The 27,827-nt window shown below is 41.0% G+C and overlaps 1 protein-coding gene across 1 annotated transcript; it reads left to right on the top strand.

The window, feature by feature from the left end:
* Positions 1-73: 73 nt before the first annotated feature.
* Positions 74-27,444, top strand: derl1 (derlin 1). Its single transcript, XM_073050308.1, has 8 exons — positions 74-266; positions 16,813-16,912; positions 19,290-19,354; positions 19,962-19,988; positions 22,018-22,113; positions 22,860-22,912; positions 25,414-25,524; positions 25,617-27,444. The coding sequence occupies exons 1-8, from the start codon at positions 108-110 to the stop codon at positions 25,759-25,761; spliced, it is 756 nt and encodes a 251-aa protein (XP_072906409.1). The 5' UTR covers positions 74-107; the 3' UTR covers positions 25,762-27,444.
* Positions 27,445-27,827: the final 383 nt, after the last annotated feature.

The following is a 27,827-nucleotide window of genomic DNA, read 5'->3' as shown; positions in this document are numbered from 1 at the left end:
CAATCATTCGTTGCTATGCTGCTGTCCTCTAACCTGGGTGTGCTGACGTGGACCAATGGCGAGTGAGCGCGTCAGCGGTGTTGCTCCCGGCATCCTCCGGCGCGGCGATGGCGGACAGCGGGCTAGGCGAGTGGTACCGCGGCATCCCCCCGGTCACCCGCTACTGGTTTACGGGCTGCGTAGTCTTGCCGGTGTTGGAACGGCTCAGCGTGGTGAGCGGAAGGTCCCTGGTCCTGTGGTCAGAACCCTTTTTCAACAATTTCCAGGTACGGACGGGACTGCGTTGAAGGGGGCCTGAGGGCTTCGAACTCTTGACCGCAGCTCCCCTTCCCTTTCCTCCCTTCTCCTGCTGCTCCTGCACTTGGCTTCGAGCAGGAAAAGGGGGAGGTTGTGGTGGGTGCGGCCGGGGGTTAGGAAGATGGGAGGAGGGTGCAGTTGATGGGATAACTTGGGAGGCTTGATTTCGAGATGCTGAGGGATAAATTGGGGTGGGGAGTTGTCAGTCTCAGTGGCCGGGATTTGCTGAAGTTTTCCATTCTGGTTTTGTGGGTGCTTAGAGTGATTGATGCGGCTTATATGGGGATTGAAGGCGCTGTGACAGGTGGGTAGGAGATACCGGATGAGGCGATTGAGTAATTTATTTAGGGATTCGCATCTTTTGATGTGGGCTGCAAACTTAGTTGAAGCCGTGAGTTACCACAACACAGTACCTTGATGACTTGTTGACCGGAATCTTGTACTGGAAGCTGATATCTTTGTAAATATTCCCGCAAAGCTCGTTTATAAAATTTGCATCTTCCAGGTCATTTTTACTTTAATTCTGATGTTACTTCACATTAGCAGGAAACATAGTAACGCTGCGGCTGGCAAGAAGTTGTTGTGCAAAGTGAAATCAGATTTTTAATCCAATGATATTTTAATGTTTAAAGCAGCCTATTTACAACTGTTTATTTATTGACATGCGTAGTGGAAGTAGGCCCTTCTGGCCCTTCAAGTCGTGCTGCCCAGCAATACCCTGATTTAATCCTAATGTAATGCTGGGACAATTCACTATAACCAATTAACCTACCAACTGGTACATCTTTGGACGGTGGGAGGAAACCCATGTGGTCACAGGAAGGATGTACAAACTCATTACAAGCTGCAGTGGGTACTGAACCCGGGTTGTACTGTTCACTTAAAATATTAAGAATATATTGCATTTGTGTATATGTAAATATATTCAGATGATTCTGTAACTGGTGCATTTTGCATAACTGAGTCAGATGGTGACTATGGCTGAAACTGATCATGGCCTACTGTTGGCTCTGGATCTCCAACGGTGCTACCTTTTCACAAATTAAATCTTGTAGCTTTAAATCACGACATTTTTATGGGAATTGATTACAAAGGTTTTATAATGCAAAGTGAAAATTGTTTTCTTGGTTCAGATTTGCATCTCAGTTGAGATGTTGAGGACACTTGGAGGAACCTGGAGTGGAAAGTAAACTAAAGGAGGAACTCAGTAGATCAAATAGCATCTGTGGAGCACAGAGTCCCCCCTGCAGTTTTTTTTTGCTACATCTTTTGGAAAGATTTGAAGTTACCAGAAGGAATGTCAGATTGTTCTTTTATTAATTCTGTAATTAATGCACTATGTTCAAATTTCCTCCTTGGTTTGAACATGCCCAGACAAAATATTGAGTGCCTCAGTGGTCCTATAGCTGTCTGTTGTTAACAGCAACAATTCTTGCAATTAAATTAATGAAACATTGTTTTCTAAGTAACATAGGATATATAATTTTAACTTAGTGATTCACTTCATTCTAAGTTTTAAACTGCTTTTGAAACTAGTTTTTGTTGGAATTTGTTGACACTGGCTGATTTTTGAGATACCAGGCCTTTGGCCTATTTCATTTTGAAACCTCCATGTTTTAGGCTAGTGTGAGTGGTGGTGCTTTCAAGTTTCCTGATTATCCTGCTGATTCTGTTCATGCATCTTTATTTGTATATAGTCAAATTTATTGTCATATGCACAAGTACAATGAAAAATTTATTTGCAATAACATCAAAATACATAGTATCATATAAGCAGTATTCACAAGAAAAATATATTAAACAAATTATACACAAATTTGACAAGAACATGAATCAAAAAATAAGGTAAATTTTAGTGCAAAATTATCAATGCGGTTATAGTATTGACAAACTGTAGTGATTAGAATGACACCTTAAGACATAGGAGCAGAATTAGGCCATTCAGCCATTGAATCAGCTCCGTCATTCGATTTTAGCTGATCCCAGATCCCATTAAACCCCACACACCTGCCTTCTCGCCATATCCTTTGATGCCCTGACTGATCAGGAAACTATCAACTTCCCCTTTAAATACACCCACGGACTTGGCATCCACCGCAGCCTGTGGCAGAGCATTCCACAGATTCACTACTCTCTGGCTAAAAAATGTCCTCCTTACCTCTGTTCTAAAGGGTTGCCTCTCAATTTTGAGGCTGTGCCCTCTAGTTCTGGATACCCCCACCATAGGAAACATATTCTCCACATTCACCCCATCTAGTCCTTTTAACGTTTGATAGGTTTCAATGAGATCCCTCTGCATTCGTCTGAATTCTAGTGAGTACGTACCTAAAGCTGCCAAATGCTCCTCATATATTAACCCCCTGTATTCTGGAATCATCCTTGTGAACTTCCTCTGGACTCTCTCCAATGACAACACATCCTTTCTGAGATATGGGGCCCAAAACTGTGGACAATACTCCAACTGCAGTCTGACTTGTGCCTTATAAAGGCTCAGCATTATCTCCTTGCTTTTATACTCTATTCCCCTTGAAATAAATGCCAACATTTATCTGTTCCTCACCACAGATTTAACCCGTAAGTTAACCTTCTGGGAGTCTTGCATGAGGATTCCTAAGTCCTTCTGCACCTTTGATATTTGAACCTTCTCCCCATTTAGATAATAGTCTGCACTATTGTTCCTTATACCAAAATGCATTATCATACATTTCCCAACACTGCATTCCATCTGCCACTTTTTTGCCCATTCTTCCAATTTCTCTAATTCCTTCTGCAATTGCATTGCTTCCTCAGCACTACCTAACCCTCCACCTATCTTCAAATCACCTGCAAACTTTGCCACAAAGCCATCAATTCTATTATCTAAATCACTGACAAGCAAAGAGAAAAGTAGCGAACCCAATACTGACCCCTGAGGAACACAACTAGTAACTGGCAGCCAACCAGATATTCCCACTTGTTCCCTCCTGCCTGCCAGCCATTCTGCTATCCATGCCAGTATCTTTCCTATAATGCCATAGGATTTTATCTTGTTAAGCAGCCTCAAGTGTGGCACCTTATCATATGCCTTTGTCAGGCAAATTTTCCCTTTACAGAAACCATACTCTTGACAACAAAACCTCATCCTTAATAGACTCCAACACTTTCCTAACCACTGGAGTTCTGCTAACTGGCCTGTAATTTCCTTTCTTTTGTCTTCCTACCTTCTTCAAGAGTGGAGTGACATTTGCAATCTTCCAGTCTTCCGGGACCATGCCAGAATCAAGTGATTCTTGAAAGATCATGACCAATGCATCCGTTATCTCTTCAGCAACCTCTCTCAGTACTCTGGGATGTTGTCCATCTGGTCCAAGTAAATAATCCACCTTAAGACTTTTCAGTTTGCCCAGCACTTTTTCTTTTGTAATAGCAATGGCACTCGCTCCTGCTCCCTGATACTAACAGACCTCTGGCACACTGCTAGGGTCTTCGATAGTGAAGACAGATGCAAAGTACCCATTAAGTTCATCTGCCATTTCTTTGTCCCCCATTACTACCTCACCAGCATTATTTTCCAGTGGTCCAATATCAGCTCTCACCTTCCTTTTACTCTTTACAAAACTGAAAATAAACTTTTGGTATCCTGCTTTATATTATTAGCTAGTCTGCCTTCATATTTCATCTCTTCCCTTATAGTTTTTTAAGTTACCTTTTGGTGGATTTTAAAAGCTTCCCAATCATGCAACTTCCCACTCACTTTTGCTACCTTATATGCCCTTTTCTCGGCTCTCATGCAGTCCTTAACTTCCTTTGTCAGCCATGGTTGCCTAGCCCTGCCATTTTGACAACTTCCTCTGTGGGACATGTCTATTGTCCGCCTTGTGAACTATTCCCAGAAACTTCAGCCATCTCTGCTCTGCCGACATTTCCGCCAATATCCTCCTCCGATCCACCTGGGCAAGCTCCTCTCTCATGCCTCTGTGATTCCCTTTATTCCATTGTGATACTGATACATGTGAGTCACGCTAATTCCTCTCAAATTGCAGCTGAGTTCAATCAGTTGTGCTGGTTGGATCAACAAGAACTGAATCTTTGAATGGAAATCGTTCTTCTTGAACCTGGTGGTGTGGGTCTTCAGGCTTCTGTATCTCCTGCCCAATGGCATACCCTGATGGTGGGGAGTTTTGAAAGGGGTTACTAGAATGGATTGTGGACCCAATCTTTTTACCCTGATTGATCAGTTTATAGACTAGCTGGTTTATTGCCCTCCATCAATTTGATTAGTTTGGAACAAATTGAAAATTGTTGGTCTTTCTCATGTAGGGGTTCCCAGCTTGGCGTCATGGACCCTTTGCTTAATTGTATTGGTTCATGGCATTTCAAAAGTTGGGATCCCCGATCTAGTGTGACCTTTTGTAATTGACGGGCACTGCAGTATATTTTGAATACTGTGGATTACAATAACAAGAGTCAAATTTATTTCCTATCATCTTATTTGCATTGATTATTATTGGTGTTACTTAAAACGGGACGTGAAGTGCTACTTTCTGCCTAGAGAATGATTGAATTTCTTTGGCAGCATTTGTGCGTCTGTCACATCAATTGCATCGTTATCTTAAAAAGGAAGCTTAGGAATGTATTTTCTGATGCAACTTCAGAAACTTGGCAATGTAATTATGAACAACAAGCTCCTACAAAGAGCCACACAATGGTGACTAGACTTATGTGATTCATCCTCTTTTGGCTTTGAAATAGTGTCATGGGATTTTTTTTTACATACAGGGTATTGTTTTAATATTTCATTTGAAAGACAATACTTTTGACTAATGACAGTGTGGAATCTGGGGCTGTGCTTTCTTTAATAAAAATAAACCTGTTCCACCTTTAAATGCAAGATAGTTTTCTCAGAACTTTCTAATCATTAAAAACGTACTGTGCAATGAATTTGCATGCTGCCATTTTCCCAGATGGCTCCTCCCACATCAATGGGGAGAGAGATTAAACTGGTGACTGCTAGCATTGTTTCTAGTTTTTTTTGTTGAAGCACTAACTGAAGTACTAATGAAGAATTTGAAACTGACACATAATGTAAATGTATTAAAGGGTGCCTGATTTTAAAAGGAACAATTCACAACTACACCCTCATGATTGATAGGGGAAAGCAGTTTACATAGTTTGTAGCAAATGTACATTCATCTTTGTATATTAAAATACACCTAAGATTGTACAACAATGCAATTATTAACTTCAGAGTTAAATCAAATCTACAAGAGGATTTTTTAAAACATTGAAACTGTTCAGAACATAGCCATTGTACAAGATTGTACAACAGTCAATACAGGCACAGTTCAAATATTTCCTATATATTCAGAGATGGCACAGCTGTTGTCAGGAGAATCTCATGGTGATGAGGAGGTGTACAGAAGTGAGATAAATTGGCTAGTTGAGTCGCAACAACAACCTTGCACTCAGTATGAGTAAGACAACATGGAATTGCTTGTGGACTTCAGGAAGGAGAAGTCTAGAGAACACACACCAGTCATCGTCAAGCGGTCAGCAGTGGATAGGGTGAGCAGTTTCAAGTTCTTTGGTGTCAGTATCTCAGACAATCTATCCTGGGCCCAACACATTGATACAATTACAAAAAGACAGCAGCAACTATAGGAATTTGAAGAGACTTGGTATGTTGCCCAAGACTAGCAAATTTCTACTGATGTACTTGTGGAGGGCATTCTAACTGGTTGCATCACCCATGAACCCAACAACACTACCTCGCTACCTTGTTCTCTTTTTGCATTAATTTACTAGTGCACGGTACTGCCTCAAAATAACAAATTTTGTGATATATGTCAGTGATAATAAATGTGAATCTGATATTAATGCATTTGAACACAGATGAGATTCCCTTCATTTTCTTCCTACAGTGAAGAAGAGAAGGGAATTTATCCTCAGGTGATGGATCAATATTTATACACTTAACATCACTGAAGAGGATAATCTGCTTATTATAATGGTGTTAGAGCTTGCTGTGTACAAATTGCTGCTGTGTTTCTTGTTTTACACCAGTGACAATTCAAAAGTCCTTCACTGGTGTAAAATGCTTTGGGATATCAACAAAGATAAATACAGGTTGAGTACCCCTTATCTGAAATTTCAAAATCAGAAAACCTCTGAAATCCAAATTTTGAGTGCTGAGATATCATAAATGGGAAAATTCCTCAATGCACAGGGAAGGTTACCAGGCAATATACAGGTCTCTGTGGATCACAGACAGTTCTGTTGAAGTGACCTCACATATGTAATGAAAAGACATTAATTTAAAAAAAAGAAAAACTCTGCATAAAGTGAAAAATGAACATCATGAACATGTTTTGAAAGATTGCATTCGTCAGCATTGTAGTGAACATACATCGGTTAAAGATGTGCTGATCATGAAACAAGCAAAGATCTATCATGACGAACTGAAAATTGAAGGTGATTGTGAATGTTCAGCAGGCTGGTTGCAGAAATTTAAGAAAAGGCACAACATTAAATTCCTAAAGATTTTAATTATTTTAAAGATACAGCTTCTGGTGATCACGAAGCATTGGTAAGTTTGCAAAGATTGTCGGGAATGACGATTTAAGACTGCAACAGGTCTACAAAGCTGATACCCTATATAAAACCTTAAAAAATGTAAAATACAAATACAGTGTTCTATATCTCTTTAATCAAAAACAGTACAGTACCCATACAGTCTGGGTTCCATGATGTTTCTTTGTTTTGTGGTATCTGCGAGATGACGAATCTTAGGGTTCTATACGCATTCGTACTTTGATAATGTACTTTGAATCTTTGAAAAACACAGGATCGTAGGTGGAGACTGAATGCCTGCCGTTGTTTGACAGCTGATTCAGGTGTTCTCCGGATGCTGCTGTGCTGTTTTTGTTACCCTGCACACACATTTTCATTGAATTAATAATATGTAATCAACAAACGTAACACAGACTACTTACCAGTAGCACATAAATTCAGAGTCGGAAATGATGGCATTCCCAGGCTATCTCATTATGTATACCAAAATCCAAGTAAAAAACACAAAATACAAAACACTTTCGGCCTCAAGTATTTCAGATAAGGGGTACTCAACCTGTACTATCTTTCATTCCCTTCAGCTTATTTCATATTTGTAAAACAGTTTTGAAGATCTCAAGTAATACAGATAATTGGCTTGTCAGATTCAATGGTATCAGTCCGATACTTTAAAGGAACTTACTGCAAACCTTGGTCATTGAACCATTGCATTACCATACAAGTTAAAAGCCTGGATGATATTATTAATGACATGATCCAGCAAGTCTTTTGATAAAGAAGGCAATAAATGCTAGCTAGTGACATCTACAGTATTGATAAAGTATGTTAAAGGCTTAACACTTTGTTAAACAATAGCAACCTGTTTTTCTGAACAAAACCACTGATGAACAACAGATGTGCTAATTTTGTTATTCGATGCTGAGCAATATTTCTTCTTGAAGGTAGCTAGCTAGGGTTTCAGGATGCTTATCTCCTTGTGCAGTCTTGCGTAGAGATAGGACAGCTCCAGTCTGTTTTATGCATTTAGGCCATTATGCCTATTCTGTAATTTGTCTTTTGGTACTGTCAAGCAACAGACAAGTTTGACTCCAGCTTGGTATATGTTGAGGGGTATCTGAACGAATATATTCCTTCTGTAAGGGGAATCGTAAGTTAGTTGATGGATCAGGCAGGAACAGTCCTGTTTGAGTGACTGAGTAAGCTCTGGGTGCTTTGAATAAAGAGTTTATACTTAAATGGTCTCTGAGTGATTGTATCTGGATTTGACTTCCACAGTATTTCTTATGAAGAATTTAGTTTAAATTCTATTTTTGTTTGTAGAGTAAAATTTTACAGGTGTACCTTGGAGAACATTCTAACTGGCTGCATCACTGCCTGGTATTGGGGGGGGGGGGGGGGGGTGGTGAAGTGGCTTCTGCATAGGATGGAAGTAAGTGATAGAGAGTTGTAAACTTAGTCAATTCCAGCACGAGCATCTGCCTCAGTGATATAAGACCATAAGACATAGGAGCAGAATTAGGCCATCTGGCCCATCGAATCTGCTCCGTTGTTCAATCATGGCTGATCTTTTTTTTCTATCTCCTCCTCAACCCCAGTTCCCAGCCTTCTCCCTGCAACCTTTGATGCCATGTCCAATCAAGAACCTATCAATCTCTGCCTTAAATATACCCAATAATCTGGCCTCCATAGCTGCATGTGGCAACAAATTCCACAAATTCACCACCCTTTGGCTAAAGAAATTTCTCCACATCTGTTTTGAAAGGGTACCCCTCTATCCTGAGGCTGTGCCCTCTTGTCCTAGACTCTCCCACCATGGGAAACATTCTTTCCACATCTACTCTGTCTAGGCCTTTCATCATTTGAAAGGTTTCAATGAGATTCCCCCCTCATCTTTCTGAATTCCAGCGAGTACAGACCCAGAGCCATCAAATGTTCCTCGTATGATAACCCTTTTATCCCTGAAATCATCCCTGTGAACCTCCTCTGGACCTCTCCACTGCCAGTACATCTTTTCTGAGATGAGGGACGCAAAACTGTTTACAGTACTCAAGGTGAGGCCACACCAGTGCCTTATAAAGCCTCAGCATCTTGTATTCTCCTTGCTCTTGTATTCTAGACCTCTTGAAATGAATGCTAACATGGCATTTGCCTTCCTCACCACTGACTTAACCTGTAAATTAACGTTTAGGGTGTTCTGCACTAGGACTCCCAAGTCCCTCTGCATCTCAGATTCCCGTATTTTCTCCCTGTTTAGAAAATAGTCCACATATTTATTTCTACTACCAAAGTGCATGAACATGCATTTTCCAACACTGTGTTTCATTTGCCACTTCCTTGCCCATTTTCCTAATCTGTCTTAAGTCCTTCTGCAGCCTACCTGTTTCCTTAACATGACCTGCTGCTCTACCAATCTTTGTATCATCTGCAAATTTAGCAACAAAGCCATCTATTCCATCATCTAGATCATTTATATACAGCATGAAAAGAAGCAGTCCCAACACCGACCCCTGCAGAACACCACTAGTCATTGGCAGCCAACCAGAAAAGGATCCTTTTATTCCCACGTGCTGCCTCCTACCAATCAGCCAATGCTCTAACTGTGTTCGTAACTTTCCTGTAATACCATGGGCTTTTAACTTGGTAAGCAGCCTCATGTGTGGCACCTTGTCAAAGGCCTTCTGAAAGTCCAAATATACAACATCCACTGCATCCCCTTTATCTATCCTACTTGTAAACTCCTCAAAGAATTCCAACAGGTCCATCAGGCAGGATTTACCCTGAAGGAAACCATGCTGACTTTGTACAGTACTATCTTGTCCTGTGTCACCAAGTACTCCATCACCTCATCCTTAACAATTGACTCTAACATCTTCCCAACCACTGAGATCAGGCTAACTGGTCTATAACTCCCTTTCTGCTGCCTTCTTCCTTTTTAAAGAGTGGAGTAATATTTGCAATTTTCCAGTCCAATGATTTTTGAAAGATCATTTCTAATGCTACCAATCTCTAACGCTACCTCTTTCAGAACCCGTGGGTGCAGTTCTTCTGGTCCGGGTGACTTGGCGTACCTTTAGGTTTTTCAGCTTTTTGAGTACTTTTTTTCTTGTAACAATAACTGCACCCACTTCTCTTCCTTCACACACTACAACGTTAAGCATACTGCTAGTGTCTTCCACAGTGTAAAAAAAAAGACTGATGCAAAAACCTCATTTAGTTCATCAGCCATGTCCTTGTCCCCTGTTATTATTTCTCCTGCCTCATTTTCTAACAATCCCGTATCCACTGTCAGTTCTCTTTTATTTTGAACTTGGAAAGAAACTTTTACTATCCAATTTGATATTATTTGCTAGCTTGCTTTCATATTTCATCTTTTCCCATCTAATGATTTTTTTAGTTGCTTTCCGTAGGTTTTAAAAAAAACTTCCCAATCCTCTATCTTCCCACTAATTTTTGCTTTGTACTATGTCCTTCTGCGTTTACAATAGCTTTCACTTCCCTTGTCAGCCATGTTTGTACTATTTTACCATTTAAGTATTTCTTCATTTTTGGAATACATCCGTCCTGCATCTTCCTCATTTTTCCCAGAAATGCACACCATTGCTGCTCTGCTAACATCCCTGCCAGCAGCTCCTTCCAATTTACTTTGGCCAACTCCTCTCTCATACCACGGTGATTTCCCTTACTCTATTGAAATACTACTGCATCAGACTTTCTGTCTATCAAATTTCAAGTTCAACACAATCATATTGTGATCACTGGTTCCTAAGAGTTCTTTTACCTTAAGCTCCCGAATCACCTCTGGTTCATTACACAGCACCCAATCTAGTATAGCTGATCCCCTAGTAGGCTCAACGTCAAACTGTTTTAAAAAGCTATCTCTTGGGCATTCAACAAACTCTCTCTCTTGAGATCCATTACCAACCAGCTTTTCCCAATCGAGTTGCACGTTAAAGTCTCCCATGACTTCCGTAACATTGCCCTTTTGACACACCTTTTCTATTTCCTGTTGTAACCTGTGGTCTACCTCCCAGCCACTGTTGGGAGGCCTGTATATAACTGCCATCAACATCCTTTTACCCTTGCAGTTTCGTAACTCAATCCACAAAGATTCAACATCTTCCAATCCTATGTCACATCTTTCTACTGATTTGATGCCATTCTTAACCAGTAGAGCCACACCACCCCCTTTGCCTACCTTCCTATCCCTCCGATGTAACGTGTAACCTTGGACGTTCAGCTCCCAACTACAACCATCCTTCAGCCACAATTCAGTGATGGCCACAACAGCATAACTGGCAATCTGTAATATTGCAACAAGATCATCTACCTTATTGTACTATGTGCATTTAGATACAACACCTTGAGTACCGTAATATGCTATCCTTTCGGTTTCTGCATCCTAATGATTTGATACTCAGCTTGTTGGCTGCAACTAAGTCCCATCACCTGCCTGTCCTTCCTGACAATCTGACTACACTCCTTTACCATCTGTCCTGTCCTGAGTCCCTTCACTCTGGTTCCCACCCCCCTTTCAAGTTAGTTTAAACCCTCCCCAACAACTCTTAACAAACCTGCCCTTGAGAAGATTGGTCTCAATTGGGTTCAGGTGTAGCCCATCACTTTTGAACAGGTCATACCTCCCCCAGAAGAGATCCCAATTATCCAAGAACCTGAAGCTCTGCCCCCTGCACCAGCTTCTCAAACATGCATTTATCTGCCAAATCATCCTGTTTCTACCCTCACTGGTAAATGGCACAGGCAGCAATCCAGAAATTACTAGCTGGGAGGTCCTGCTTCTCAGCTTTCTAAATTCTCTTTTTGGGTCCTCATTGCTTTTACTTCCTGTGTCATTGGTACCAATATGTATCAAGATATCTGGCTGCTCCCCCTCCGACTCCAAAATGTTGTGGACATGATCTGAGACATCCCTGGCACCTGGGAGGCAACATATCATCCGGCTGTCCTGTTCATGTCCACAGAATGTCCAGTCTGTTCCCCTCACTATCAACCCCCCTATCGCTACTGCTCCTGTCCTCTTTCTTTCTCTTCTGCACGATGGACCCATGCTCAGTGCCTGTAACCTGGTTGCCGTGGCATTCTCCCGGGAGGTCATCCCCCGCAGTAGTATCCAAAGCGGTATACTTGTTTTTGAGGGGAATGCCCACAGGGGTGCTCTGCTCTAACTGCCTTTTTCCATTTCTCCTGACGGTCATCCAGCTACTCACCTCCTGCAACTTTGGAGTGACTACTTCCCTGTAACTTTGATCAATTATATCCTCGCTCTCCTGTACAAGCTGAAGGTCATCCAGTTGCTGCTCCAAATCCCTAACACAGTCTTCAAGGAACTGCAGCTGGATGCACTTCATGCAGTTGTCGTTCTCTGGGAGACTCTGGGTCTCCCAGTTCTCCCAACATCCTGCACGAAGAGCACACCACAGCCATTTAAATGGTAGAATAAAAGAGGAAAAAACCCAAAAAGGAAACCTTAACAGACGCTTTACACAGAGCCGGCACCTCTACCAAGCTGAAACCCGGTTTGAGCCAAATCCTGTTGCTTCTACTCTCACTACTGGCCTACTCCCGACAATGGCCACTCCGCTTGTTTTTGAGGGGAATGCCCACAGGGGTGCTCTGCTCTAACTGCCTTTTTCCATTTCTCCTGACGGTCATCCAGCTACTCACCTCCTGCAACTTTGGAGTGACTACTTCCCTGTAACTTTGATCAATTATATCCTCGCTCTCCTGTACAAGCTGAAGGTCATCCAGTTGCTGCTCCAAATCCCTAACACAGTCTTCAAGGAACTGCAGCTGGATGCACTTCATGCAGTTGTCGTTCTCTGGGAGACTCTGGGTCTCCCAGTTCTCCCAACATCCTGCACGAAGAGCACACCACAGCCATTTAAATGGTAGAATAAAAGAGGAAAAAACCCAAAAAGGAAACCTTAACAGACGCTTTACACAGAGCCGGCACCTCTACCAAGCTGAAACCCGGTTTGAGCCAAATCCTGTTGCTTCTACTCTCACTACTGGCCTACTCCCGACAATGGCCACTCCGCTTATCCGCTTTAGTTCGTAGAGGCCACTGATAGGCCACGTACAATGGACAAACACTCTCAAAGCTCCCTTTTTAAATAACCGCCACCGACCTGTGAGAAATCCCTCTTGGTAGAGCTCTGTTGACGCTGCTGATAGGCCACGTACAATGGATAAATGCTATCGAAGCTCCCTTTTTAAATAACCGCTGCTGACCTATGAGGATCCAGGATACCTTCAAGGAGCGATGCCTTAAAAAGCTGGCATCCATTGTTAAGGACCTCTTCACCCAGGTCATGCCTTGTTGTCATTGCTACCATTTGGAAGGTGCAGAAGTGTGAAGGCATGCAGTCAAAGATTCAAGAACAGCTTCTTCCCATCTGCCGTCTGATTTCTGAATGGATATTGAACCCATGAACACTACCTCATACTTAAAATTTCTATTTTTCCCCTACTGATTTAATTTATTATAATTGTTTTTTCCTCTATTACTATGTATTGCGTTGTACCATTGCCACAAAGTCAACAAATTTCATGACATATGCTGGAGATATGAAACCTGAATAGGATTATTTGCATACAAAAATCACATTAGTAAATGTCATGGTATTGCCCATGGGAGGTCTGAGGTTAGGCACTGCTGTTTTGTTTCTGGAACATTTTCATTGTCACCCACAAAATACATTGGAGACTCATTTTAATGTGCACTGAATCATGTGAAATTTAGTGAGATAGAAACATAAAATGTTCAGGTTAGGAGATATCTACTGAGAGAGAAACAGTTAATGTTTCAATTGAGTGATCTTTAATCATAACTGATTTTATTAAAAAGATTGTTTTGCAGCAGCAGTTCCCAACCTGGGGTCCATGGACCACTTGGTTAATGGTAAGGCTCCATAGCAGGATTCTTCATAACAGTCCTTCCAGGTGAGGCAACACTTCACCTATGAGGAAATCTGCAGATGCTGGAAATTCAAGCAACACACACAAAAGGCTAGGCAGCATCTATAGGAAGAAGTACAGTCGATGTTTCAGGCCGAGACCCTTCGTCGGGACTAACTGAAAGAAAAGATAGTAAGAGATTTGAAAGCAGGAGGGGGAGGGGGAAATCCGAAATGATAGGAGAAGACAGGAGGGGTGGGGTGAAGCTAAGAGCTGGAAAGGTGATTGGCAAAAGGGATGCAGAGCTGGAAAAGATCATGGAATCATGAGATGGGAGGCCTAGGGAGAAAGAAAGGGGGAGGGGAGCACCAGAGGGAGATGGAGAACAAGCAAAGGGGCATTAACGGAAGTTAGAGAAATCAATGTTCATGCCATCAGGTTGGAGGCTACCCAGGCGGAATATAAGGTGGTGTGGCTTCGTCTTGACAGTAGAGGAGGCCATGGATAGACATATCAGAATGGGAATGGGACGTGGAATTAAAATGTGTGGCCAGTGGGAGGTCCTGCTTTCTCTGGCGGACAGAATGTAGGTGTTCAGCGAAACGGTCTCCCAGTCTGCGTCGGGTCTCACCAATATATAAAAGGATTCACTGGGAGCACTGGACACAGTATACCACACCGGCCGACTCACAGGTGAAGTGTCGCCTCACCTGGAAGGACTGTCTGGTCAGGTTGGAGGAACAACACCGTATATTCCACCTGGGTAGCCAAATCAAAGGTGGCGATGAATCAGCTTATAGAAGGAGGGAGACTGAAAATCTGGCTGAATGGTATCACAACAATAACCTTTCACTCAAGGTCAACAAGACCAAAGAGATGGTTGTTGACTTCAGGATGAGGAAACCAGAGTCCATGAAGCAGTCCTTATCAGGGGATCAATGGTGGAGAGGGTCAGCAACTTTAATTATCATTTCAGCAGGTCTGTCCTGGGGTCCAGCATACAAGTGCCATTATAAAGAAAGTACAGCATCACCTCTACTTTCTTATAAGTTGGCAAAGACTTGGCATGTCATCAAAAATGTTGACAGACTTCTATTGATGTGTGGTGGAGAGTATATTGACTGGTTGCATCATGGCCTTGTATTAGAACACGAATGCCCTTGTACAGAAAATCTTACAAAAAGTATTGGATACAGTCCAGTATATCATGGATAAAGCCCTCCCCAGCACTGAGCAAATTTACGTGGAGAACTGTCGCAGAAAAGCAGCATCCATTATCTAGGGCACCCACCATCTGGGCCACGCTCTTTTCTGCTGGTTCTGTCCAGGAGCATGTATAGGAGTCTAAAGACGTGCACCGCCAGGTTCAGGAACAAGCTCTTGAACCAGAGGGAATAACTTCACTTACCCATCACTGAACTGTTCCCACAACCTGTGAACTTACTTTCAAGGACTCTATCCCATATGCTCAATATTTATTGCATATTTATTATTATTTCTTTTATTTTTGTTTTTGCAAGGTTCGGTTTTTTTTTGCACATTAGTTGCCCATTCTGTTGGGTGCAGTCTTTCATTGTATTGCTGTGATTTCCTGCAAGAAAATTAACCTAAGGGTTGTATATAGTGTTATATATGTACTTTGAGAATAGAACTACTTTGAGCTTTGAAACATTTTCATTTAGTAATAAAGGCAGTTATTTGTACTGGATTGTCTTCGATTGGGCAAATTGCTGCCTGTTCAATTTTAAGTGGGCGGAACACCATATTTCCATTGATGTATTTGATAAATTTTAATTAAGTGTATTTTATCTTTTCTCCATTGTCTACCTTTTATTTTGAGGTTTAAAACATTCAGATGTATGCCTTTAAGAGCCTCCAGGCAAATGAGAAAAGAAATGTGCCTTCATAAACTACTTCAACCACCTCCATTTGCTCCCAGCAGGCAGTGACTCCCTTATTTCTAGAAGAATTTGTACTTCTCACATTGGCCTTATCAGAAACACGAGATTTTGCAAATGCTGGAAATCTGGAGCAATACACAAAATATTGGAGGAGCTCAGCAAGTCAGGCAGCATGTATGAGAGGGAATACGGTATATAGTCAAGGTACAAGCTGGCAGGTGATAAGTGAAACCAGGTGAGGGGGAAGATGGGTGGGGGAGGGGATGAAGTAAGAAACAGCGCTAAGTGGAAGAGGTAAAGAGCCGAAGAAGGAGGAATCTAAAATTAGAGGGCAGTGCAGCAGAAGAAAGGGAAGGAGCACATGAGGGAGGAGATGGGCAGGTGAAGAGAAGGGGTGAGAAAGAAACTAAAATGGGATTGGAAAAGTGGGGGACGGGGGGGCGGAGACATTATTGGACGCGGTGAAATGGTTCATGCCATCAGGTTGTAGGCTATACAGACAGTGAGATTTTGATCTACCAAAATCATCAGGTTAAAACTGAACATGATCCCAGAGCCAGCATTATAAGAGAATGTTTAAATTTGCTCTGATGACATTTTTTAAACTGGTCCAACACAAGATTGTTGTAGATGTTTATTGTTGAATGCCTAGGCACCCAATGCACATGTGCAATGATAAACTTCCTTGCTGCAGCATTATTTTTACAAGAAAACATAATGAGAATAAATCTATTTTAGTGCAAAGTAGACCAAAAAGCCTGTTTCTGTGCTGATTGAGGATATCTATCAAAATATCATTGTGATATAAAGGAGAATGATGTGTGAATGCTTTGCAGCAAGCCTCATAAGTAGGTTTGTCATTAATTTGTGCATATTCATTTGCTGCCTTGTGCTGAGACTACAGCATCAAATTTAGAAATAAACTATTCTGGTTGTAGGTCAAATGCAAATATTGTGATTAGTATTTTGCCTGCTTTCTAAATGATAGACCTTGCTGTGATAAAGGCGAAGAAACGGGTTGCAAACCCTCAAAGTACTTAATGATAGATATAGTTTTGTTTTGAACATTATGCAATGTTTGTTTTCTTTATTGTACTGATAGTATTGTGTATGAAAGAAATGAATAACCAATGCTGTTTCCTCCATACAGATATGGAGACCTGTGACAGCATCCCTGTTTTACCCTATGGGATTCCATTATTTGATTCAGTTGTACTTCCTGTATTCATATTCCTCCAGCTTGGAAAGAGGTAGGATTTCATCCTTTGTCTGCACTGCATCCAGTTAGCATTCCAAAGCAATTACTTACATTCTGTAAGAAAAGTAAACATAATTGTACCGGAAATTTGTTTCCAAAATGTCTTGCCACTTCTTGAATCATACATCCTGCAGAACATTCTGTTCAATCTTCCATTAGCAGCAACATTGCTGTTGAACATTTTAAACATTTCATTATAGGATGAAGGATGTCATCTGGTTCAAAACATTACTTTAATGTCAATCTACTACATTTTTTCTTTCTTATATTAAAAAAAAGGGCAGCTATAGTCTGTTCTTGAAGTTTGTTCAGTTTCTTAGGGCCAGTGTGAACTGGGATTTTGTTTTAGTTTTTATGATTGAGTTCACTGTCATGTTTTTCTTTTCTTTCAAAATATGGAATAATCAAACATGGTCTGGTGGGAAAATATTCTTAGGAACCTTTTCAGATTGTTATTTCATGAGGGGAAGCTGATAGCTGGAAGTGAGATTAATTGCTGGCCTGGAGGCATTTTATTCTGATGCGTGGACAGGGCCTATATGTATGCCTGAGTGTTGATTTTGTGAAATCATTCAGCATTGGACTGAATGGTGATGTAATGAATGAAGAATTGGGTATAAAACATTACCCTTTTCCTTCCTGCCTTCTGACTTGCCTTGATGTATATGATTAATGGCTTTCTGGAGGATAACAGTACAGAAGGAAATGAAGGCAATGGAACGGAGATGCAGTTTGGCCCCAATCTCATTAAATGGTGGAACATGCTGTAGGGGGCTGCATGACTTCCTCTTGTTCCTATGCTTACAAAGTTTAATTTAGCACGTAAATTATCATTCCAATATGCATAAATATTTTTGTGTTGTGTTAAGACTGCATTGCAGTAGGGAGGAGCTACGGAGGTGGAAACTGGGATGATGTACCCACACAGTCTTGATGCAGGATTTTGACCCAAAATGTCAGCAATTCCTTCCACAACACTGCACCTCCTGTGATTTTGCCTCTTCCCCCCACCAACAGATCCTGCTTGAGCAATGGATCTCCTCCAGCAGATTGTTTTTCCAGATTCTACCATCTGCAGTCTCTTGTGTACCCACACAGTTGGCTTTGGTGGTTGGTGGAATTGGAGTAAAGAGCATGTGAACTATCTTGAATGGTTACTACTCTCCCAAAACCAAATGCATGCTGCAGCAGTTTAGCACAATGCTCTATATGTTACATTGGGGTTTGTGTAGTTGCTCAGCTTGTGAACTGAAAGCCCTTATAGAAGAGGAGCCTAAATGTACATTGCGATTGATGACAATAACTTTTTTGTTAAAATTTGCTTATGGCAATATTGCCATTAAAAAGATATAAAATTGAAGGAGAATTTGTTTCTCAACTCACTGATCTGCAAAAGGAATAGTGCTGTATAGATTATCCTTTGATTAATTTATGTATTAAAAACATAAATTTTTGTTCACTTTTTATTTAAAAATCCTGAGCAGATAACTACTTTTTTCAAAGGAAGGTATTGTATGATCGTCTCTTTCTCTCCCGTCTCTAATGTGCTTTGTGGTGTTTGTTGGAGTGTCAATGGGCTATTTGACCAGAGAAGCTGGGCAGAAGTAGCAGTCAGATACTGAGTTTATCCTATTGTGATGCCTATGCATATTACAGAATTGTAGTAATTAAGAAGATGAATATTCACTATACTCCCAAGTTCTTTACAAGGTCACTTAAAGTGTTAAAATTTCCCATTTTTAGCATCAGCGATTTAGCACTAAACAGGATTGAAGTTTTGGCATAATTGATCTGCACTCTGACAGATGCACTGGGTTGCTGAGCCATTGTAGTACAGTCGGCCCTCCTTATCCGCGATTTCCACATCCGCAAATTCAACCAACCGCGAATCGAGAAAACCCGGAAGTGCTCTTCCAGCACTTGTTGTTCGAGCATGAACAGAAACACTGCGGATTCAGAGCTCTGCCACCGGGTCCTAATTTCCACTGCACTGAGACAGGTTAAATAAGGTCTGGGGTTCCGCTGGGTCCTAAGGTCCACCGTATCGAGACAGGTTGAATAAGGGACTTGAGCATCCACGCTTTTTGGTATCCGCGAGGGGTCCCAGAACCAATCCCTCGCGGATAAGGAGGGCCGACTGTACAGCATGGGGATGGGTACAGGGATCACTTCCAGATATTTATTTCCAGATCAGTTTGCCTGATATATTCACTGCACTCTTTAAACTAAGTCTTTTTATGATTATAGCATTTTCTTAATCACATAAGAGGAAAATTATAGGAAGTGATTGGTATTCTATGTTCTCTGCTACATATAATTGTTTTACTGTGAAACTAATCTACGGTATAACTTTATTTTTAAATGTATAGGATTCTTTGATGGGAGGACAGCCGACTATATATTTATGTTGTTTTTCAACTGGATTTGCACAGTGGTATCCTTTTCAAAATAACATTAAGAACTTTGTATTTGTACATCTTTACTGACCATGCAATACTGCATGGTGTTTTGTAGCCAATGGTCGCTATTGTAGGTAAGCAATGTAGCTGCCAATAAATAGTGTGATAATGGCCACTTAATCTGTTTTTCAGGAGCTCCAAAACTTTTAGTTGAAAGCTAAATTTTAAGCAGGGCACCAAGAAGAGCACCCCTAGTTCAAAATATTACCAGGCTTCAGATTTGGAGCTCCTCAAAAATAAAGGCATCTCTGATAATACGTTATCCATTAATTGTACAGCATTACATTAGTGATATCCTAGACTTGATTTCATGTGTCTGGGATGGGACACTTAAGACACAGCTTCCTTGGGGTATTAATTGAGCTCTGATATTAGATAAGCGTAATCCAAGTTGAATGTCTGGCATGTCTAAAGTAACTAACCTTGGCCTGAACAGAAATTAAAGAACCTCTGCTGGCCTACAGTAAAAATAGTCCTGTTGCAAATAACTATTTTTTTGTTGGGGCATATACACTTAAGATGTATTAATATGTAGTGGGAATTAACATGCTGTTAATGTTTTCCTGATCAATACTGTTACAGATTGTTGCATTACTCATTGGAATGCCTGTAAGTATTTTTGGAGGGTCAGGATGCAATGTGCTTCAGCAAAGAATCTTTTCTATCTTTGTGTTAATAGAAAACCTAGCTGTTCAGGATATTTTCTGTTATTGCACAAGTAGTGAAGAGTAAGAGGTAGTGCTGGAAGGGAAGAGAGAAAGTGGAGATGGTAATGATTCACTTTTGTACCCAAAGCCAGCCAGAGTTAATTAAAGCACAAAATGAACAAATAGAGTTGATTTCTGTCGGTAAGGAAGAGGTTTTGTTTTAGGATACTTGGCATGAGATGAGCCCTCTTTTCAACTTCACCATAGTTGTCAAAGCCTTCATTAATCGTAGTTTCAAATCCTTGACACCTTTCCTAACTCTGCATCTCTTGCTATCCATGAAAACTTGCTCAGTTCTCTAGTAGCCCAGCTGTCTTGTGCTTTCCAATTTCCTTCCTGAGAACAGTACAGCACTGGAACAAGCCCTATTGTGCCAAACTAATTAAAATAGTAATCAAATGGCCAACTAACCTAACCTCTTCTTCTAACACAATGTCCATATCCCATCTGTGCCGGCTACCATGCTCCTTCTTGGTCATGACATCTACCTTCCTCTCGATCCCTTTACTTTCTGACCTGGTGCTCTGGTTCCTTCCCCCCAATCGATCTAGTTTAAACACTCCCAAGTCACCCCTGTCCCAGAAGAGATTCCAATGATCTTAAAAACCTGAAACTGCCCTCTGTACCTATTCTTCAGCCACTCATACATCCCTCCATTCCTGTTCTGATTAGCATGTGTCTCTAACAGTAATCTAGAGACTGTGACATTTGAGTTCCTGCCTCTTTCCTAATTTTCTGTATTCACTGGGCAGGACCTCTATCCCTTTTCTACCTATGTCATTGTGTCAATGTGCACTGTGATCTCTGGCTGCTCACCCTTCCCCATAAGAATGTTCTGCAGTCACTGTGAGAAATGCTCAACCCTGGCACCTGGGGGGCAACACACTGTTTTCTTTGTGTGATGTCAAGAAAAAGGCTTCAATTACATAGGACAGTGCCGGACGGTAAACATCCCATTGTCCCATAAACTAAATCTCTTCTGTTTGCAAGTAATCCATACCCTCTATTCCTTGCATATTCATGTGCTTGTGTAAAACCCTTTTGAATGTCACCATCATGTCTGCTTCCACCAGTGCCCCTAGTAGCCTGTTCCAGGCACCTACTGCCACTTAGTTTAAAATAAACTTTTCCCCCTCACCATAAAGCTATGTCCTCTAGTTTTCAGCTTTTCTATCCTGGTAGGAGGATTTTGGCTGTTTACCCTATCCATTTTTTAAACCTCTAACAGGGCTCCCTTGTCTCTTGACATTCCAGAGAAAACAACCCAAGTTTGTCCAAATCCCTCCTCATAGTTAATATCATCTAATCCTTACAGCCTCCCAGTAAATTGGTGCTGAACCTCTTCAAAACATGCACATCCCTCCTGTGATGGAGCATCTAGAACTACACACAATACTCCAAGTGCAACCTAATCAAAGGCACAAGAGGTACTGCAAATACTGGTAACCTAGCACATTACACAATGTGCTGATGGAGGTCTGGGCCCGAAGCAGTGACTGTTTATTCCCATCCATAAATGCTGCCTCACCTGCTGACCTCCTCCAGCACATTGTGTGTACTTCAGCTGAAGTTTTGTACAACTGCAACATGTAGGCAGAAGGCTGTTTTGTATGGGATTATGAGCCATAAGTAATGTATTAATATCCTACAAACTATGCTGTGTGAGGCCGTGAATATATCACAGACTGCTGGATGCTGGTAAGTTGTAACTATGCAGTCTTAGCTGTTTCAACCCCCTCTTTCCCCCTACCCAGAAATTGCTTGACTTACTGAGGTCCTCCAGCAGATTTTGTTCCTCACTGTGGTAATGTTGACAATGGTATTTGAGCACAATCAAGGAGGATTGTTGACAGGAACTAGGATCACTTCACTTTATTGCTAAGGCAGTTAACTACTAGTTTCATAATGTGATAATTCTTCCCTTTTGACAGATATTATTTATCCCACTAATTCTGACGATGGTTTATGTATGGGCACAACTGAACAAAGACCAGATTGTGACATTTTGGTTTGGGATGACATTTAAGGTAGGAATATTTCTAGCTGCTGCTGTTGACCTACTCATTGAAGCTAAACTGGTTGTTCTATGTTTCCAATTTCTCTTGGGGAAATATACAGTTGACCTAATGCAGACCAAAATTTTCCTGGATTCAACCAGACCAGCAGCATGGTGCAATGGTCGGCTATATATAAAGTATATCTTTGGACTTTCCATAGGGTTACTTTGTCCATTCACATTGACAGTTGCAAGGTATGCAAATATAAAACACAAGGCCCAGTGAGAGAAATGTTTGGAAGTTGTTAGTGATTTTTGCTGAGGGATATTTATTGACACATGGTAGCACATTTGAAAATCCTACTGTAAAGTCAGAACTCCCCTATTGCTCTGTTGAGTCTTGGACTAGTTTGAGTGCTCATGTCTTGTCGGAGTTGGAACTCCAGTTCCTGATCCACTTAACCAGATAGCAGATTGAACATTGAACATTACCAGTTCCCTGGTGATGTGGTTTTTCTATTGACCCTTTACAGAAATGTAGTACTCATTGTACATTCTCCCTAGGAATTTTGTACAACCTAGGAACATTTGGGGAGGGTGGATATAGTGCTCCTGTGCTGCACTTTCAAGTAATTTTGTAATATTCAATCTTTGCCACAGAGCCATGTTCTCCACTGTCCATCTTTTCAGCAGTAATAGGATCTAAGATGGTGGGGTGAGGGAGAGGAGAAGATCACCTGGTATCAGTTTATGCACATTTTAAATTTTCTTTTACAGGCTTGTTATCTACCATGGGCTCTGCTAATATTCAATTTTATACTGAGAAATGCGTAAGTATGCAGATTATATATGCTCTATCTGGTATATAGCATTGGGAATTTGAATGTGGACCAGGAACAATGGGATCTGAGATTGGGGTACGAGGTTACCAAAAGGGAGCCAATAGCAGGGCTGTGGGATGTGCTACAAGCCAGACTTTCCAACAGGCAAGGGGAACACTGAGCCAAAATCACAGCTGGATGGCTGGCAGAAATGGCCAGTTCTGAGATAGATTAAAAGAATATTTATCTTAAGCAGAATGTTGCAATGGACCCAGATAGAAGAAATGTTAGGCCTCGTAACTATATGGAGCTGTAGACACAGGTTACGGTGGGAATGCGACATGGTCTAATTTGGCACATTTCCTATTTGTCATTTTTTTCCCCCCCAAATCAAACACATATCATCCCTCACCTGCTTCCTTACTGAAATCTAACTCGACCCTACTGAATCCAACCAATTCCCTCCACACCACCCTCCTCCATCTGGCAGGACTGGACCTCACCTTCAATAATTTCTCCTTCGGCTTCTCCTATTTTCTGCAAACTCAAGGGATAGCATGGGCCCCAGCTATGCCTGCCTTTTCATTGGCTACAGTCCATGTTCCAAGCATTCCTTGCTAATGATCCTCAACTCTTACTGCACTAGTGATGACTGCATTGGTGCTGCTTCATGCACCCATGCTGAGCTCGTCAATTTCATCAACTTTGCCTCCAATTTCTTTCCTTCACTTGGTTCATTTTTGACACCTCTCTCCCGTTTCAATCCTTCTGTCTTCATCTCTGGAGACAAACTACTGATTTTTAAATATATAAACATATCGATTCCCAGGGTAATCTTGAATATCTCTCTTCCCATGCTGTCTCCTGTAAAAAAATTTTTTAAAAAATGTAAGTTTCTCCTCCTCCACTGCATCTGTTCCCAGGATGAGGCTTTCCTTTCCAGGATATCAGAAATGTTCTCCTCCTTCAAAGAACAGGGTTTCCCTTCCTCCACTATTGATGTTACCCTTATCCCAGATAGCCACTCTCACTGCATCTTACTTTAACATGGATCAAGTTCATCACCTTCACCTACCATGAGCCTCTGCATCCAGCATATTATTCTCTGCAACATCCGCCATCTTCAACAGGATCCTACCACCAAAGACATCTTTATCTCCACTTTCCACATAGTTCGTTCCCTCCATGATTCCCTTAGCCATCTGTCCATCTCCACCGATCTCCCTCCTAGTACATTTACCTGCAAGCAAGAGAAATGCTGCACTTCCCCATTCACCACCTCCCTCGCCTCCATTCAGAGCTCCAAACAGTCCTTCCAGATGAGGCAACACTTCTCCTGTGCATCTGTTGGGATCATTTATTGTATCCGGTGTACCTGATGCAGCTTCCTCTGCAATTGGTGAGATGTGACTTAAGTTGATGGACCGCTTTGTCAAGCATCTCAGTTCCATCCACAAAAGGTGGAGTTTCTCAAGGGCCAACCACTTTTTATTCCCATTCCTGTTCCAACATGTTGGTCCATGGCTTCCTCTTTTGTCACAATGAGGCCACACAGGGTGGTGGAGCAACACCTTCTATTCTGTCTAGGTAACCTCCAACCTGATGGCCTGAATATCAGTTTCTCCTTCCTTTAGTAATTCTCCCCACTCCCTTCTTCTATTCCCCATTTAGGCCTCATCTCTTTTCCTCAGCTGCCTTTCACCCCTCCTTCCATAGTCCACTCTCCTCTCCTATCCGATTCCTTCTTCCCAGTCCTTTGCCTTTTCCACCTATCATCTCCCAGTTTATTTCATCCCCCCCTCCACTACCCACCTGGCTTCACCTATAATCTCCTAGCTTGTTCTCCTTCTCCCCTTCTTATTCTGGCATCTTCCCTCTTCCTTTACAGTCCTTGATGATGGATCTCAGCCCAAAACTGTGACTGTTTATTCATTTCAGTAGATGCTGCCTGACCTGCTGAGTTCCTCCAGCATTTTGTGTGTGTTGCTCTAAAATCTAACTTATCCTTTCCCAGTTGTGATGAAAGGCTACGGAGCTGGAAGGTTGACGGATGCTGTCTAACCTGAGTTTTGTTGCCAACTTTTATTCTTAAAAGGAGATACAAGTGGGCAGTAATTGATTTTCTTTTCCTTTACCTAAAATATTTGGTTTTGAGGGCATTTGGGTACAAGGTGCCCAACCATTAGGTTTTTACATCATAGAAGATTTCACTGTCTGATCTTTGTATCCATAGCCCATATCAACTTCAGGAAAACCTGGGAGGATGCACCCCATGTGGAGAGTTCACAATCCTGTACCACTATTGGAACTTTATTAGATGCAAGGAAGGCACCAATGATGTTTCATTTTTTTCTCTATTCTTGCCTGTCACAGAGGTCACTACTGCAAATCTCAAGGCTGTTAACTGTAATTCAATTGTACTGGGGATGGGCGAAGAATGCTGGTAATCTTTCATTAACCAAAATATTTAAAACTGCTTTTATATTTTAATTTTTGTGTAATCCCAACAGGATAATGGATGAGCTGGTTGGTATCTTTGTTGGCCACATGTACTACGTTCTTATGTTTAAATACCCTCAAGAATATGGAGGAAGAACATTTCTTTCTACACCACAATTTCTGTAAGGAGTAATAATTAATACTGTCATATTAGTTGCATGTATCCAGAAATTTTATGATAACATTACTTTTTCCTTTCATTTTCCCACTTCAGGGTCCATTGGTTTCCACCAAGGAGAGGTGGTGTATCTGGTTTTGGAGTCCGGCCAGCTAGTAGAAGACCACAAGCTGAAGATCAGGGAGCTCGATGGGGGAGAGGGTATTTCTGGGGCCAAGGTCAAAGGCTAGGAGACAACTGAACTTTAAAAAAAATATTTGCAGCCCCCAAAAGTAGCATTTGAATCACTTTCTGTACAGTGTGTTGCCTGACAGTATCTTGTATTCTGAAGTTAAACCTGAAGGATTAGAAATGACAAGGGATACCTGTATAAGTACAACTTTTTTGAGTAAAGAAATAAAATATTAATATAGAACAGTATAAATGTATACTCGCAGTTTGTAGCTGCCAGGAATCTAATTTTAAAGTGTTCTGTCTTACATTCAAGATTTTTATAGTTGATCTAAGTTCCTAATCCATGCAGCCAGATAGTCTTCCAATTACTACAGATTACAGTTAACTACCCATTGTAACAAGGATATCATTCTTCCAACCTTCTTTCCTACACTATTCCACAAATTGGCAGGACATTAATAATTGAAAAAATTGTGCCCTATGCGTGGTAGACTCTATATGTACCAGGTTGGATGCGCAGGCAGGTGGCAGGGGAATTGTCAAAGAGGATGAATCAGCAACAGGCATTTTGCTCTTGTGCTAATGGGAGAGTGAAAGAATGTTGCTTTCTCTTGTAGAAATTTTGATTAAATGGTTCCTCGTGTTTCTGTTTAGCACAGATGGAACATTTAAGTCTTCCAGCTAAGAAAATTAGTTAATTTTGTGTATGCAGTGTTCTTTTGTGCATTTCTATAGTACTTTAATACAGATGTCAAAATTATCATCAAATGGTCTCTGTTCTTGTGTTTGAGAACCAAAATGGTTTGGTTGATCCTTCATCAGTCAGAATCCACTTCCTTGAGAACAAGGCAGGAAAATAGCAATTCAAAGTGATCCTGGTTTGCTGTCCTTGATCAGGCCTATTGCTCTTTTTAATTGGTTACCGAATGGAATCAACTGCGGAAAGAGTCGTGGAATTAACTTGTTTATCCTTGGCCCCATACTTGATATTGTGGTGAGGTAATGCATGTTTACCTCATCGGTGGTATCACAAATCAACCTCAGTGTGGATATTTGTTACTTGGCACCATGGTTTAAATTTCTATCTGATTTGAAGGTAGTGATGGCTTCTTGCATTTTGTCACCAGAAGTGCCAAAATTTCACAAAGTTTGCATAGGCTATTAGAAATGTGAGGAAAAAGCTGAAGGTGTCAAATGGAATAGCAAGAGGCCAGAGGTTTCTGAGAACCTCCATTTACTTGCACTATGCCTGAGAGAGAGTATTTTAACAGTGTTGCAATTGAATTTAATACCATCTTAGGTTGAAGAGAACAAAATTGTAAAAGTCCCTCTGATCCATAATCCACTTATAAATTAACAGTTGTGAACCAGAAAGCTTTCTACCAGTAGGACGTGGAAACGTGATTAAATATTGTCTTGCTATGTCACAGCTTGTGCAGGGGAATCTCCAACCCACAGTCACTTGGGGCTAAGCTGGGTGAGAGTGTGGGGTTAGTGAATTAAACACTGAAAAGCCAAGAATTATTTTATCTACGTTTATACTTCAAACACATTTTATAATCCTAGCTGAGGAAAATTTATGCTCCCAGAATATTTAAGATGAAGCAATTTTTTTTATTTTAGTTTTATTTAGCTTTTCTATTACTTGTGGAAAAATTAATCTTGATTCAATATGAATTGGGCTTTTGTGTTAGTCTGTTTCATTAAGGGTGAATGTAAACATGAATAAAATATATTGGTGAATCTCTCACATGATGTATTGATCCCTTGAGCTCTTTTGTACAAAAGATTTATGCTTTTGTAATTAAAGTACAAACTGACAATTCTACACTGAAGAGAAACCTTTCATCTATCTTGATCTTTTAAGAGATTATACAATATCCTATGGTACAGTACTTTGAGCACTCTGGGAGCTTATGAAGTCCAGCACATTAAAAATGTGTACTAATGAATGGGAGGCAGACCCAAGTTTCCAAGATTTCTGTATTTTCATTCTTACCCTAAATTTTTTAGTATGCTGTCTTTGCGCCTGAAATATTAATTATCTACAAACAATTGAACCCAACAGACACCCTTGTCCCTTTTATTGAAGTACAACCAATCTGTCTTTCCATTTCCAATTTTTACATTTCA

The sequence above is a fragment of the Hemitrygon akajei genome, chromosome 1 (genome assembly GCF_048418815.1).
Source record: "Hemitrygon akajei chromosome 1, sHemAka1.3, whole genome shotgun sequence".
NCBI classification, from domain to species: Eukaryota; Metazoa; Chordata; class Chondrichthyes; order Myliobatiformes; family Dasyatidae; genus Hemitrygon; species Hemitrygon akajei.
Note: the sequence above shows the minus strand (reverse complement) of the source record. Positions and strands in the feature narration are given on the sequence as shown.

What these genes read in the sequence shown, in the direction of transcription:
- derl1 (XM_073050308.1), top strand. Translation starts at nt 108, where the DNA reads ATGGCGGACAGCGGGCTAGGCGAGTGGTACCGCGGCATCCCCCCGGTC. An exon ending in CATTACTCATTGGAATGCCT is followed by an intron (nt 19,989 to 22,017) that starts GTAAGTATTTTT and finishes CCCTTTTGACAG; the next exon opens with ATATTATTTATCCCACTAAT. An exon ending in GGTTTGGGATGACATTTAAG is followed by an intron (nt 22,114 to 22,859) that starts GTAGGAATATTT and finishes TTTCTTTTACAG; the next exon opens with GCTTGTTATCTACCATGGGC.